This window comes from Mus musculus, chromosome 5 (assembly GCF_000001635.26).
Source record: "Mus musculus strain C57BL/6J chromosome 5, GRCm38.p6 C57BL/6J".
NCBI classification, from domain to species: domain Eukaryota; kingdom Metazoa; phylum Chordata; class Mammalia; order Rodentia; family Muridae; genus Mus; species Mus musculus.
In genome coordinates this window covers 112,380,532-112,395,734 of record NC_000071.6, presented here as the reverse complement: position 1 = coordinate 112,395,734, position 15,203 = coordinate 112,380,532, and the positions used below count along the sequence as shown (strand labels likewise).

The window sequence follows — 15,203 nt, the reverse complement described above, 5'->3', positions numbered from 1 at the left end:
TGGTGGGGGGGGGGGGGGATGCTATTCTACTCCTGGAATTGTAACAAGGGCTTAAGGGACTAAGATGGAGACTCCAGGGCATGGAGTGGGTTCTGAGTCAGGAAACAGGGGTCCTGGGTGAAGCAAGTGGGTTCTCTATCACCAACTGTATAAGTGCGAGCTTGGGTGAAGGGCAGGGGGCTTCTGGGACAGACCCGAGGTGATTTTATCCTGGACAAAAATGAGGATTCTAGGCCAGGACAAAGATGCATGCTGGGATTGGAAGCAGTAGGTTCGAGGACAGACACAGATGGGCTGTGGGCTGGCATCCCACCCCACGCTCCCAGAACGCCCATGCACTGTTCCAAGGAGCCCACGCTTCCCTGGGCGCTCGCAGCGCGGTGTCCCTAGGCCAGGCTGAGCAGCCCCTTTCCCTCCAGTGAACTGGGCAGAACTGGCCGTGGCTAGCTAGACTGGGCCTCCCTGTGGGCAGGCGCCAGGTCTGCAACAGCTCCAGTCAGCAGCGCCCAGGCGGGGCCGGGAGCCGCGGATCTTCCAGGCTGTTCCATTTGCAATTTCATCCCACGTGTCCGCGGGGCCTCAGAAGTGTGTGTGGGATTCATCACAGGCAAGAGGGGCGAGGGGAAGGACACCAAGGGGAGGAGATGCGGAAGGGAGGACCGAGCGGAGGGGATGCAGGAGGGAGGGAGGGAGGAACAAAGGCGTCTGATAGGCGAAGCCCCCGGACCTGATGCGCGCACCCGATGCTCGGTGGGGCGGGACGCGCGGAGCCCCCCGCGGGTACGCGCGGCAGATGCATGCGCCGGGGGTCCCGCCCCGCCCCGCCGCCCCCTCCCCGCCGCCAGGCGCGCGCGGCATTGTGGGAGTTGTGGTCCTCGGGGTGGCGGAGCGCAGCGCGGGCGGCACCGGCTCGGCGGGGCTCGCGGCTCCGGCCGGGCGGCGGCTGCGGGCGCGGCAGGGGGCGGCCGCGTCCCTGGGGCAGTGGCGTCGCCCGGGTCCCCGCAGCCGCCCGCGCAGGTAAGCGGGGTCTCCAGGGCTGCGGGGCAGAGGAGGACGATGCTAGGGGCGCCCGCGCCTGCATCCCGGGCCGGCCCAGGGCCCGCGGTCGCCTAGCACCGGCTGCGTGCTGAGTGCCTCTCGAGCTGGACCGCGCAGCGCAGCATCACCCCCACCTTTTCTCCTCCCCCTCTTTCTCTCTTTCCAGCTTCCTCCTTCGCCTTTTCCCCTGATCCCCCATCCTCCTCAGCATCACCCACTTTGACCCACCTCCCTGTCCCGAGAATTGTCACGCGCCCTAAACCTCCTTCCCACTTTTCCAGGTAACCCTCACCTCACCATCTCTTCCCCTGACTACCTGCGTTAACGCATCTTTCTGACCTCTTCTGTCGTACTCTCTCCAGGGCCTGTGACACTGGCGGGAGACTGTGAGGAGGAAGGTCCCTAGAGGGGAGGGCTTGTCTCCGGACAGTTCTCTGCGCCCCCTGGTAGAGAGGATAGCAAGCAACACAGCTACCCCCTATCCTCTCCTGTGGTGTGCTGTACCTTGCGGGGGGGGGGGGGGGTTCGGGGTCGCCTGGCTTCACCTCAGGGTGACCCGGTCTCTTTGTCATCAGAAAGCTTCCTGAGCTGGTCATCTGATCCGGGTTAACTGGGTCAAGTGGAGACTGTCTCCCCAGGCATTCCTCACGTCAGAAGTTATCTTTGATCGGACTTGAATTTGTCCTTTATTCCCCAGAGCCGGCTGATCTTTGAGATCTGAGGTTCGGGGCTGCATGATGCCCGTTCCTGATGGGAACTGATCTGTGAAGAGAGCCAGAAGTGTGTGTGTCTACCTATTATCCTGATGCCACACACTCTACCAAAACCAGAGTTTGTTCTCTTGTCACAAATCAGCTCTGGACTTGTGTGTCCCTCCCTGGGCGAAGGGGCCGCCAGCCTCCTGGAACTCAAGTGAGTGGCAGGTCCCAGCTCCTTCTCTTAGTGCTGGATTTGGTCATGTGGAGAGGTTAGGCTCTCTCCTTGCTGAATGTTTACTGCTCTGTCTAAGGGAGGGCTCTTGTTTGCTTTGTCCGGAGCAAGCAAGGCTGTTCTGAGGAGGGGAAGGGCTGGCAGTGGAGAGGTATCCTATCCATCTGCTTTTGACATGAGCAGGTTGGTGGGAACTCGGTTTCTTGAGTCAGTTATTACCACTGACTGGGGCTCAGGACATCCGAAGAAACCTGGCTGATGAAAGCAGTTTTGGAGTTACAGTTTCCTCAGAGTCTATGAACACCAGGTGAGAGTCTCACATAGAATCTTGGGAACCCTGGGCTTTCTCAAAGAGCAGGTGCCAAAAAAGGCACCTTTCTGGGGCTTTTCCCCTTTTTCCTAAAGAGGAAACCGTCAGGGCTGATGGTATCACCCATGGAGGAGGGTGGGTGTTAAGCTTAACACCGGCTCAGCAGCTCGAGAAGAAGCTGACTTCTCCTCTCCCTGTTCCTGTACTTTTCCTAGAAGCCTAAGAGTTCCATGAATATTCAGTGTGCGTGTTTTTGACTTCCTAAACATTATAGTCAAGTGATGCTTTATTCAGCCGACACCAGGATGGTGCCAGTAGGTGAGGCATGAGCACCAGCAGTTTTCCTTGACTCCAGGAGTGGACATCACTCTCAGTCAGGTTGCTTCGGCTTTGCCTTCTGCTTGGGGTGGGAGCCTTGGGACACCCTCCACCTTTGGTTTGCCTGTTGATCACACATCATGGATTTATTGTGACATTATCCCCAGCCAGCTGATAGATGAAAACACTGGACCTTTGAGAGTGGAAGTGCCCTGCAGAGGCAGGTGTGCACACCTGGTCTAGCCTGTGTCTAGTTAGGCTGTGTAACTTCTCTGCTATGCTGCATACTTCCAAGACCTGGCTGGTCCAGGCGGTGGGGGACATGTCTTGTTATTGTCTCCTTTCTCTCCAAGGAGAGGAGGGAGGAGCACTAAAGTGCTCCCAGTGGTGCTCCCCCAGGTGATGGAGTACTTTTAGGAGAACATAGACCTGACTGTTTGCACCACTTTGGAAAATGGAGCATTGTAGAGAAACTGGGGGACGCTCTTAGGGGGCACAATCAGGCTTGCATCGTGTTTACAGTGATTTGGGATCCACGTCCCATAAGCAGGATGGCTGGCAAAGCAATGCCAGCTGCTCTCAGAGGTGGGACACTGAATCAGGGGCTTGGAAGGCTTTCCCTTCCATAACCCCGTGGGCCAAGGCCACTAGGTCACCTCGCAGCTGAGTGGCAGAAAGAGCCCTGCCCCTGCCACAGAGGTCACTTCAGGGCACCTGCCTGCTTTTCTGACAGTGATATTAGCCCAACTTACAGATTGCTTGGGAAGAGGAGGGGGATGTGATAGCCCTCTGCTGTTTGAGGCTGGATCTCCATCTTCCCGGAACTGCTAGGCCTTTTCTAGTCTATAACATTCACGTTGCTGCTCTCTGGTCTCCATCCCAGGTTTGGACGTCATGAAAACCCTTTCACGGTGACTGATTGCATTTGCTAATGGGACATAAGGCAGCGCCCTCCACCCCACTGCGGTGACTTTTCCTAGTGGGCCCAGTTGGCAGGCCTCACTGTTCATCAATGGAGCCCTTGGCAGGAACCGAGGGACAGTGGCAGCCATGCCTCCCCCTGCCACCGCGGCTCCTTCTGCCTCCTGCTAACCTGCATGCCGTGGGTGCCCTGGAGACGCCCAGAGGACTGACCATCTGAGCCAGCTTGCCTCAAGCACGGAGTCCCTCAAGATGTGGCTGGAGTGGTTGGTGGCCTGGAGCTGGTCTCTGGATGGCCTGAGGGACTGCATTGCCACCGGTATCCAGTCAGTGCGGGACTGCGATGGCACAGCCGTCATCACCGTGGCCTGCCTGCTCATCCTGTTTGTGTGGTACTGTTACCACGTGGGCCGCGAGCAGCCCCGCCCCCACGTGTCTGTCAACTCCCTCCTGCAGGGCGTGGATGCCAACGGGCTGCAGAATGGGTCCATGTACTGCCAGTCACCAGAGTGTGCGCGCTGCACACACCACGAAGGCCTCAACCAGAAGCTCTACCACAACCTGCAGGAATACGCCAAGCGGTACTCATGGTCCGGCATGGGCCGCATTCACAAGGGCATCCGGGAGCAGGGCCGCTACCTCAGCAGCCAGCCCTCCATCCAGAAGCCCGAGGTCTTCTTCCTGCCTGACCTCCCCACTACGCCCTACTTCTCCCGGGATGCCCAGAAGCACGATGTGGAGCTGTTGGAGCGGAACTTCCAGGCGATCCTCTGCGAGTTCGAGACTCTCTACAAAGCCTTCTCTAACTGCAGCCTCCCTCAAGGGTGGAAAGTGAACAGCACCCCCAGTGGGGAGTGGTTCACCTTTGACTTTGTCAGCCAGGGCGTTTGTGTCCCCAGGAACTGCAGGAAGTGCCCGCGGACTTACCGCTTGCTCGGCAGCCTCCGGACCTGTATTGGGAACAATGTTTTCGGGAACGCCTGCATCTCAGTGCTGAGCCCTGGGACTGTGATCACGGAGCACTACGGACCCACAAACATCCGCATCCGATGCCACCTAGGTATGTGGAGGGGCGGAGTCCCAGCATGCACAGTCACAGAAGCCTTGAGTTAAAAGGAGCCTTTGCCTCTCGGGTGCTTTGATCAAATACCGAAGGCATTCAGCTGGGTGCAGTGCCGGCTCACACCTGCAGTCCAGACACTTAAGAGGCTGAGGCAGAAGGGTCAAGGCTTGAAGGGCTAGCCTGCACTATTTGTGTGTACTTGTATGCATGCATGTGCTGAGGCCAGAGGTCAGCCTTGAGTACTGTTCCTCAGGAGCTGGCTGCTGTGTTTTGATAGACTTTCAGTGGGACCTGGCGCTCACTGGTCAGGTTAAACTAGCTGATCTCAAGCCCAAGGGGCCTCTATCTCTCTGTCACTGACTCCCTAGCCCTGTGACCACAGTGTGTGCTGCAGTGGCTAGCCGGTTCACATACCAAATCTTCAATTGTACGAAAAGCACTTTACAAAACTGAGCCATATCACCAACCCTAGGGAAAAAAATTTTTTTTTTTTTTTGGACCAGGCAGTGGTGGCCCACGCCGTTAATCCCAGCACTTGGGAGGCAGAGGCAGGCAGATTTCTGAGTTCCAGGCCAGCCTGGTCTACAGAGTGAGTTCCAGGACAGTCAGGGCCACACAGAGAAACCCTGTCTCGGAAAAAAACAAAAAAACAAAACAAAACAAAAACCAAAAAACAAAAGAACGTTTTCTTGGGGGTGGTCCGTAAGTAAGGGTTAGAGTAGAATGTGAACCTTGTTTCTTTGTATCCTCTCAAACTTTGGTTCCTTCTCCTATGGTTTTGGAGATGGAGCCTGGACATCATGCATGCTCTCTGCCATAGGACCTCACACCAACCTAACCCTAGCTTCTGGCAGGAAAAGCTCTATCTGAAAGAACTTTGGAGGGGGAAGTGGTAACAGTGTTCTTAGTCTTTCCTGTCCATTAACATGAGCTGCTGGCCACGTGTGGCTGCCTAGGGCTTGGGCTGTGGTCAGTACAACAGCTGACCTAAAGCACTTGACTTAAGTTTGTGTATCCAGGTATGTCTGGTGGCTGCTGTGCTCTGTGGTGGCTATCACAGACCTCATGGGGCTTCTGGTAATGACCGAGGTCCCTGATGCTACCCAGGAGGCTGAGAGATATTTAAACTTTCTGAGTCACATGGATAAATGGTGCCCAGGATTCTGGTCCCTCTATTCAAACCTCAGGAGTCTTGCGCACTGTGTGCGTGGTATGGAGATTGAGTCTCAAGTTGAGCTGCCTCGGTACTACTACACTGAGCAGGCTGCCCCCCTGACCACCCCATCCTGCCAGCCCCTCTCTGAGCTTCCATTTCCCAATAGAAAGTGAGGCCAGAGACCTGGTGGCAGAAGCTCTCCCTTGGGTGTGTCTCAGAGTGGTCACCAGAGCTATTAGCAAGGAAGCAGACTTTTTCACAAGTGCATGGCACCTTCTTCCTGGTGAAGAAAGCTAGCGACAGGGGCCATGCACAGCCTCACTGGAGAACGCGCTGGAGCACAGCATGCTGAGCTAGGCGGCAGCTGTAAGAGGCGGCGCTGACTGGTTTCAGAAGGTGGGGGAAGCGGAGGATGAATGTCCTGTGCAGGCTGTGGTGGGGTTCCCTAGTGTGTTTTGCAGGGAGCCTGTGCCAGTTGCTAAGCCCCCCACCCACTCTCTGCCCAGCAGTTCTGCTCCCTCTGCTTTCTGGGTGAGGAGACGTGGGTGCTGAGAAGCAACCATGTCAGAGGGTGGTGGCTGCTGCAGAGGGGATATGACAGGCAGGCAGGACAGGGTGGAAGCTCAGAGCTGGAGTCTAGATCCGTGGGCAGCTGGGGACGCTGGGCAGGGTCTGAGTCTCCATTGCCTCTCTGCAAAATGGACTCCCGGCACCAGTGCTGTGGAGAAGTTTGGGGACACAACTCACTAAGTGGACATCTGGCAAAGTGCCTGACAGTCTCGCCCTGAGTGTGGCAGTAACTCTCACAACTACACGATGCTGTGTAAGGCACAAGCTCTGCCCCAGGAAACAGTGGAACAGAGGATCTAGAGGCCAGCAGGTCTGGAATCAGTCCCTCACCCATCCTCCAGGGTCAGGCCTTGGAGCCTAAGTAAGTATGCATGTGGAGTTCTTGGCAGGTGGAGGCCATCACTACTACCAGGGAGACTCTGATCCACATGATGGCTTTGGTTAATAAAACTGTGGTTGTAAACAAAGCTGGAGGGATCAGGTAGGACAGACCAGGAGGGAGCCAACACAGACTCAGGCCAGGCTGCAGCTCCAGGGCTAGCTGTTGGCAATGGGAGTAAAGATGTTCTTTTGAAAGGTGTTGCTTTGTGGGAGCTTTTGATTTACAGGGCACTGGGATGAACCCGAGTCTCCCGCATGCTGGGCGAGCGCTGAAGCACTGAACTGCAGCCTCAGCTACCATGCTGTTCAAAGGCTTTGGGATGCGGAGGAGGGGAAGGCCTTGGAGTTGATGTGGTAGTGATCCAGGTTGTTGAGTAGGCAGGCCGGGAGCAGGACATCTGGGCTTGGACTACGATGTTCATATCGGATGTGCACATGCCATATATGACGCCTGTGCGTGCTTGTACACACCCTGTATACACCCTGTAGTCTTGATCATTCCCTCAGGCCATCTAGTAACTTGAAGGAACCACCACCTCTAGAAGGTAATTTGATGATGTCATTGCACAGTGGAGGGGGGAAGGAAAGCATCCAGAACATTCTCTGCTCAGAGTTGGGGAGGGAAGCATCAGGCTTTGGAGCCTTTGCACTCGGGGTCTCAGCAGAGCCCCTCAGTGGGTCTCTGATGCCCCTTGGATGCAGCAGAAAATTGTCCTTAAAAAAAAAAAAAAGCCAGGCATGGTAGCCCATGCCTTTAATCCCAGCACTTGGGAGGCAGAGGCAGGCGGATTTCTGAGTTCGAGGCCAGCCTGGTCTACAGAGTGAGTTCCAGGACAGCCAGGGCTACACAGAGAAACCCTGTCTCAAAAAAACAAAAACAAACAAACAAACAAACCCCTGCAAAAACCTTTCCATGGATGAAGCCGGTTTGAACTCAGCATCCCTGGATTCCCATGGGTCCCAGGTATCAAAAGTTTTTGACATCATGAGAACCTCAAGCTATTAACGTAAGCAAAAGGGTCTAGGACCCAGGCCAGATGGAACCAGCAGAGGAATTTTGTTAAGGACCTTGGTGGCAGCCAACCCAGCCTTACCAGTCCCCTGTCCCTAGAAAAACTGACCTATCTGTTGGGATGTGGGAACAGTCCCCCGTGCTAGTAGCTCTCGTCGAACAGAAAGGGGCTGGGGAGATGGCTCAGTGGGTGAGGTACTTGCCTTACAAGCCCTGGAGCCCACAGAGGACGGATGGAATCACCTTGTGTTAAGTAGTCCTTAAGTGCTTGCTCACATGTGGCATCTGCACACCCCACATAAGACCGACAAGTTCAGAAAGAACAGAAACAGCTGCGTGGCGGTGCCTGTACTCAGGATGCTCAGGTAGGAGAATTTGAGAGTTCAAGGCTAGCCTGGGCAACACAGTGAGACTCCGCCCACCCCACCCCACCCAGCCCCGCTGCACAAACAAAATAATGCCCAGAGATGTACTTCTCATGGCTCTGAGGCTGGAGATCCAAGGTGGAGAGCCCTGTGAGGCTGAGGCTGTGCCGGTTGCTAGGTGGGTGTCTTAGTCAGGGTTACTATTCCTGTGATGAGCAAAAAAGCAACTCTGGGAGGAAAGGGTTTATTCAGTTTACACTTCCTCATTGCTGTTCATCACTGAAAGAAGTCAAGACAGGAACTCAAGCAGGGCAGGAACCTGGAGGCAGGAGCTGATGCAGAGGCCATAGAGGGGTGCTGCTTACAGGTTTGCTCAGCCTGCTTTCTTATAGAACCCAGGACCATCTGCCCAGCCCACCCTCAGTGTGCTGGCCCCACTCACAATGGTGCTACCATGTCAAACCCTAATTAAGGGAATGTTCTAAGCATGGATCTTAAGGAGACATTTTCTCAAATGAGGCTCCCTCCCTTCAGATGACTCTAGCTAGTGTGTCAGGTTGACAAAAGTTGCCCAGCACAGTGGGTGTGGCACCCTCTACTTCCCAAGGATCCCTAGCACCATCACCTCAGACTAATCTTAGTCTCAGGGTGGTCCCAGATGACGCACAGTGTGGACTCCAGGGGAGTGTGTGGAAGACTGAAGCTTGTGTGTGCTCCCCAGAGCAGCCCAGCTCCATCTTCTAGCAACCTTGAAACCTGGCCGTCTTCACCCTCAATCTTGTGGTTTTTTTTCCCAAGGTTTGAAGACTCCCAATGGCTGCGAGCTGGTGGTGGGGGGCGAGCCCCAGTGCTGGGCAGAAGGCCGATGCTTACTCTTTGATGACTCGTTCCTGCACACTGCGTTCCATGAAGGTAGGCGTGGCCTCCCCCGGAGCTTGCTTACCTGCTTGCCTTGTAGTTATTAGATTTTTTAAAAAGAAGGTTTAGAGTACCAGACAAAATTTACCAGGAAGTCCCAAGGCTCCTGTGTCACCTTCCCATGTACAGTAGTATCTCCACGTGGGTATTAAGGTGACAGTCACCGTCAGCCATCATGACCTAACAGCCATCATCACCAGGGTCACTCTCAGTGTCAGATGTTCTGTGGGTTGGGAGAACAGCATCCAGACTGTGTCTACTCTTGACAGTCTCACTACCCTTCGTCCAGGTGGGCATGGTGCAGGAGGAGCTGAGAGTTCTACATCTTTATCTGAAGGACACTATAAGAAGACTGGCTTCCAGGCAGCTAAGAGTACAGTCTTAGAACCCACTCCCACCCCACAGTGACACACCTACTCCAACAAGGCCATACCTACTCCAATAAGGCCACATCTACTTCAACAAGGCCACACCTACTCCAATAAGGCCGCATCTACTTCAGCAAGGCCACACCTACTCCAACAGGGCCACATCTACCCCAACAAAGCCACACCTACTCCAACAGGGCCACACCTACTCCAACAGGGTCATATCTCCTCCAACAAGGCCACACCTACTCCAACAGGGCCACCTCCCCTAACAGCCACTCCAACAAGGCCACACCCACTTCAACAAGGCCACACCTCCAAATAGTGCCACTCCCTGGGCCAAGCATTTTCAAACCACCAGTTTCCTTCACTTACCTTGTTCCAAGGCATGGGAGGCCTCGTGAACATATGAACATTCACCCTATGGGAAGGGATGGTCTTCCCATGCTCGCTGGCCCTACAGCTTAGGCCACATTGAGTTGTGCCAGGGTTAACCTGACCCCTTGACGCTCCTCCTCCCCAGGTTCCGCTGAGGATGGCCCACGGGTGGTCTTCATGGTAGACCTCTGGCACCCCAACGTGGCAGCTGCTGAACGTCAGGCCCTGGATTTCATCTTTGCTCCGGGACGATGAGGACATTGCCTGGGCTGGAGCCAGGCTGAGTGGATGGGTGGACTGTGGGATTGCCCACCCTGACTGTGCCCTGATCCATGCTGGAAGCATGAATGGCTTCCTGCCACTGTGGGGCGTCTTTCCTTTGGTTACTGGGAACTTCCTAGGTTTCTTTCCCCTTCTGGCTAATTGCTGGGACTTCTGGCCTACTAGTGTGTCCCTTTGGCTGTGACCAGAGGCTCTGTGCCTCTCCTGTCCGTGTCACTTTGCTACCTGGTGTCCTGTCCATGTTCTGGAATAGAGTAACCAAATGACTGTTTTGTCTAAATGTAATCATCCTAAATTTCTGTAGCTGTCTCAAGAGAGAGCAAAAACAAACAAACAAAACCAAAACAAAGCACCACAGACCAGAAGCCATTGAGCCAGACAGCTTGGCCTCTGATGCTGGGGTTCCTCACTGTCCCAGAGCAGGAAACAGCCTGCAGCCTGCCTGTACACCTGGTTGGTTTCATTATGGGCTTACCAGACACCCTCGGGGTGGTTGTGTAAGTCAACGCCCAGGGAATCCATCATTATTGCTGATAGACCCCAAAATCTATCAGAGCCCTGCTGGTGGCGACCTGGGCCTTTTCTTTAACCACAGCTTCCTCCAGAGCTGAAGGCTAGTGAGGGCTCTCAGGTCAGCCACAGAACAGGGATCCACTTAGCTCACTGCCTACTGCCGAGCCCGGCCTGACAGACGCTGCCGCTGTGGTTTCGAGTCCACAAGATTGGCAGGAAGCATGCTGGGCTGAACCTCTACCACCGACCATGTGACCGTAGTGCCTGTCCATCATGCTTTGCAGTCTGTTACCTAAGGGTTGACATTGATTATATCTGTGTGCAAACCTTCACACGCTAGACTCAGAGACAGCCAAGAGTTATGGCCATGTCTGTCAACCCGATAACCGGAGCCCATGGGTGTCTCTGACACCAGAGACAGCTGACTCTTCAGTCACCAGAGAAGACACACACAGTTCTTTTCCCAAAGTGAAGGCCAACCAGAGGCCCTGGGTCCAGCTGATAGGAGAGCGCAGTCAGCCAGGCACTCTCAGGGATGCGCTGGGAGTGGTGGCCCCATGGGCATGGTCCAGAGCAGGACAGAGTGGACAGCTTTTGGTACAAGTTTGATGTTAGGTCCAAATGCAAAACCAGTCACCTTTAGAAGGTAATTTGATGATGTCAGTCCACAATGGGGTTAGGGTGGGGGGAAGCACCCAGAACATTTCTCTGCTCAGAGTTGAGGATGGAAGCATCAGGCTTTGGAGTTTTTGCACTCGGGGTCTCAGCAGAGTCCCCTGAAGTGCATGATCCACACCTATCCTGACTGTCCCCACCACACACCAAGGACAGGGAGTAAATAAAGAGCTTTGCTGACAAGTGATGTGGTCAAGTAGCTTGTGAGAGAAGGCAGCGAGAACTGATGGGCTGGTGTGGGGCTGTGGCTTTTGGTTCCCGAGTGGCATCCCAGAGATGGTTGAGGCCATGGTCAACAGTGGGTGCGGACAAATGGCTGTCCTAACAGAGAGGAGCAGGATGTAGCTCAGAGTGGAGCACTGGCCTAGCAGGCCTGAGGTCCTGGGTTCCATGCCCACCAGGTACAGTATGGAAACATGGGTAGGAACAAGAAGCAGGTCTCTGTGATTTTAAGTCAGCTCAAATGCTTAAAATGGGCAATATTTATATTGTAAGAAGAACAGCCTGGTAGTGGTGGCACACGCCTTTAATCCCAGCAGAGGGAGGCAGAGGCAGGTGGATTTCTGACTTCAAGGCCAGCCTGATCTACAGAGTGAGTTCCAGGACGGCTAGGGCTACACAGAGAAACCCTGTCTCAAAAAACAAACAAAAAAGAATTACAAATTCTTACATTTTCCTGAAGAAAAAAAGTCTTCAGGAAAAGCGGACACAGGCTCAGCTCCTTGGAGTTTACTCCCCTGCCACTCACTACTGGAAAGCCATGTCCCCTCTCCTGGTCTCAGTTGGTTCCCTGCAGATAGGACCTGTCACAGAACAAACAGGTACTGGGCAGGTGTGGGTTGCCTCTGCATAGCAAAGCCACAAATCACCAAGAAGGGACGGAGGGACAGACTCCTGGGCCCCAGGCTACTTGTGTTTGTTTGCAGTGCTGGGGATGGAACTTGGGGTCTTACACATGCTAGCAATGAGCCAGCCTCACATAGAACCCTATCAGCTCACTGTAAGCCCATGGGTTTCAGGTCTGGCAAATCTCGACTTGAGGGCTGGACCCCTGACCCTGTCCAACCAACCAACCAGTCTCCTGAATTTCCATCCTGTTAAGTCAGGGTTGGGTGCAGCACCCAAGTCCTTATGCTGGGACCACTGAGCAAGAGACAGCTAAGAAGCCCATTCTGAAACCACAGGAGGCTGGCTGACCCCACTTGTGGAGTCTATCCACATCCTGACGCAGCCCTGCAGCCCTGCTTGAAGCCAGACCTGCCTGTTGATCGTTAGGCTCCATGGGCAAAGAGTCTGCACTGATTCCGGAGCCAAGTTTGAGTGGTGCTTTCTGTCCTGAGCCACCAGGGAGTCCCAACCCACTCAGTCTTGTCCTTGGCACGGGTCTCCTGCTTGCTTCATAAGCTTAGCCTGGCTTTTCCATCAGGCGGTATGATGTCAGCATTCCGAGGACAAGAGGGCCTGTGAGAGTACACACACACACACACACACACACACACACACACACACACAAGCCTGTTAATTCGAGTAAGCTTGCACACACACACACACACACACACACACACACACACACACACACACGCCTGTTAATGCGAGTAGGCTTGGGGCCGAGGCATTCCTAAGGCTTCCCCACTCTGCTGCAGGCACCACTGCCTGCCGGCTTCCCTGGCATTTACTCCTCAGCCGACTGCTGCTCACCAGATGTAAACACAGCAAACAAGGACAGAAATGAGGCCACGTAGAGCCACTGACAGATGGCCGTGGACACACTCAAGCTGACTGCGGTGCTAGGTGGTAGGAGGTGTACATATGGGACCGGTCACTTCCCTCCACGTTCCCAGGTGACTTCTGGTCACCTCCCTCCTACCTCTCTCCCTAAACCCACTTCCCACATGGGAGCTGACCCCCAAGTTCATGGTGACAGCTTAGGGAGTTTTTCTTTGGTTTGCTGCATGCATGCTCGGCAAACATTACTGTTGAGTTACACCCACTGATAGGAATCTGGGCAGCCAGTTCATCATTCAGCTACCTCCTAGTCCCTTGCTAGCACATCCTAGGCCAGTGCTCTTCCACTGTGCCTCCTCCCTCTACAGCCCCCCAGCTTCTAGGGAGGGGCTCTACCACTGAGCCACACCATCAGAGTGAAAACACAGAATGAGAGAGCGCGCGCGCAAGAGAGAGAGAGAGAGAGAGAGAGAGAGAGAGAGAGAGAGAGAGAGCGAGCTCCGTAATGCAGCTATGCTGGGGTGCCTGCCCTTTGTTTTTCTCCTCAGCAAAGACTCGCATAGCTTCCTGTGATGTGATACAATGTAGCCATCCAGAGGCAGCCTAAGGCACAAGGAGAGCTACACCACAGGGACTCTCCGGTTCAGATATGGATGTCCTGCTGGAGCCTGTGCTCTGCCAGTCTCCTAAGGTGTAGACACGGACCCTTGTTACTGAGGGCCCCAAACAGCTGATGTCCTAGACACTCCCAGAATGCCCTTTTCTGGGGTGCTGGGAGGGTCAGCATTTTCTAGGTTTTAGCAAGAGGACAAAGACACTGAGCAAGCTGAGCTGGAGTGGTGATGGGAGGATGGAGAGACATAAGACACGGTAACAGCTTCTAGCTGTCTCTGGTGATAAGTGCTGTAATGGGAGCCCAGGCTGACGCTGGCACCAGCTTGGAAGCTGGGGAGCGGGGTGGATGCAGTGCCTCCATGGGTCTCTGGCCAGAGCTCTGAGCCATTACCTTGGCATGTTGGGCCTGGCTGTGGGGAGGTGGGACAGAGAGGGACGGCCACTCAGCAGTTCTCAAGCCACCTCATGCCAGAATTCAAAGACACATAGGAGGAACACAGGGCAGTTCTCTCCTCACAGAGGATGGGGGTTGGGGTGGGGGGTGCCACTCTCCTCACGGGAGCCAGCCGTTGAGGACTGGGAGGTGTGTGTACTGGGCAGAAGGCAGATGTGGACTGTGAGTGTCCCGGGGCATGACTCCCCTGAGCTGCACCTCAAGATGGGGGTTACCTGTCATCTATCAAGTAGACTGGCTCCTTTGTCTACTACCAGGTCCATCCACTTACGGTGCATCCTCTCTGAGCTGTGGGCCACAGGTCCTCCCCCAGCGACGGCCAGCCACAGCCTTTGAGAAGCCCAACACCACTGTTCTCCCTGCGTCCCACCCCCTCGGAAGTGGTGACCTTCCAGCCAAGGACAGGCAGAGCCTCTCATGCTGAGGCTCCCTTGATAGACTGGCACCCCAGCGTCCTCACCAGGCCTGCCTCTCCCACGAGCTACCGAGCCCCTCTTCACACTCGGCATCCCCACTGTAGGTGTAGCAGAAACCGGCATCACCTGTGACATGACTGCACGTTGGCTTGGATGTCCATAGTTCCCCTTTACAGCTCTGGAGGGCAGGAGTCCATCTAGGCCCCTTCACCGCTTCCTGGAACCCAGTGACCACAGGCTTCCCCTTGTCTCAGAAGCACCAAGGACAGCACTCAGGACCTGCCTGGACACCACAGGCACCACAGGACTGTGCACACATGCCACTTGGAAGTGATGCGACTGGATTGTTTCCCAGGCAGCCCAGGTCGTTTCCCCAGTGGGAATGACGGACAGATGAATCTCTCCTGGGAACGTGGGTCCCACAGTTCAGAGTGGGGCAAGGAATGGCCCCAGAAAGGCTTGGTAACTTCTATCTATTCTCCTGTTGTTCCTGCTGTGGATGGTGTGTGGACTATGAAGCTGAGGATAGAGCTCTCCTTAAGACACTGCCCCCAGCACTGCCTTGGAGGGCCTGGTGCTCACCCAGTACAATGAGAGTCTGCCACAGATGGGTCTGTGGGAACATCCCACTTTTAGAAGGTAATTTTGAAGATGTGGGCTTGGGGCTATGCACAAACCATCCCATAAGGCCAGGCACCTAGGATGCTGGAGCAGGAAGCAGGGGGTGGATGCTCTTTCCCAGAGCCTCCAGGTCAGTCACTGCTTGCAGAGACTGCAGGAGCAGTATCTGTCATA

At 54.9% G+C, this 15,203-nt stretch overlaps 1 protein-coding gene across 14 annotated transcripts; it reads left to right on the top strand.

The window, feature by feature from the left end:
• The first annotated feature begins 364 nt into the window (after positions 1-364).
• On the top strand, positions 365-11,381 carry Asphd2 (aspartate beta-hydroxylase domain containing 2). 14 transcript variants are annotated; one of them, XM_030254841.1, is made up of 7 exons: positions 398-607; positions 1,736-1,950; positions 2,152-2,275; positions 2,494-2,656; positions 3,480-4,577; positions 8,863-8,976; positions 9,874-11,381. In XM_030254841.1, the coding sequence occupies exons 5-7, from the start codon at positions 3,770-3,772 to the stop codon at positions 9,981-9,983; spliced, it is 1,032 nt and encodes a 343-aa protein (XP_030110701.1). In that variant the 5' UTR covers positions 398-607; positions 1,736-1,950; positions 2,152-2,275; positions 2,494-2,656; positions 3,480-3,769; the 3' UTR covers positions 9,984-11,381. The 14 variants fall into 14 exon arrangements, with proteins under 14 accessions (NP_082662.1, NP_001343940.1, NP_001343941.1 ...); NM_028386.2 differs by lacking the exon at positions 2,494-2,656 and having other exon boundaries at positions 365-607; XM_030254840.1 differs by lacking the exon at positions 2,494-2,656 and having other exon boundaries at positions 398-585.
• Positions 11,382-15,203: the final 3,822 nt, after the last annotated feature.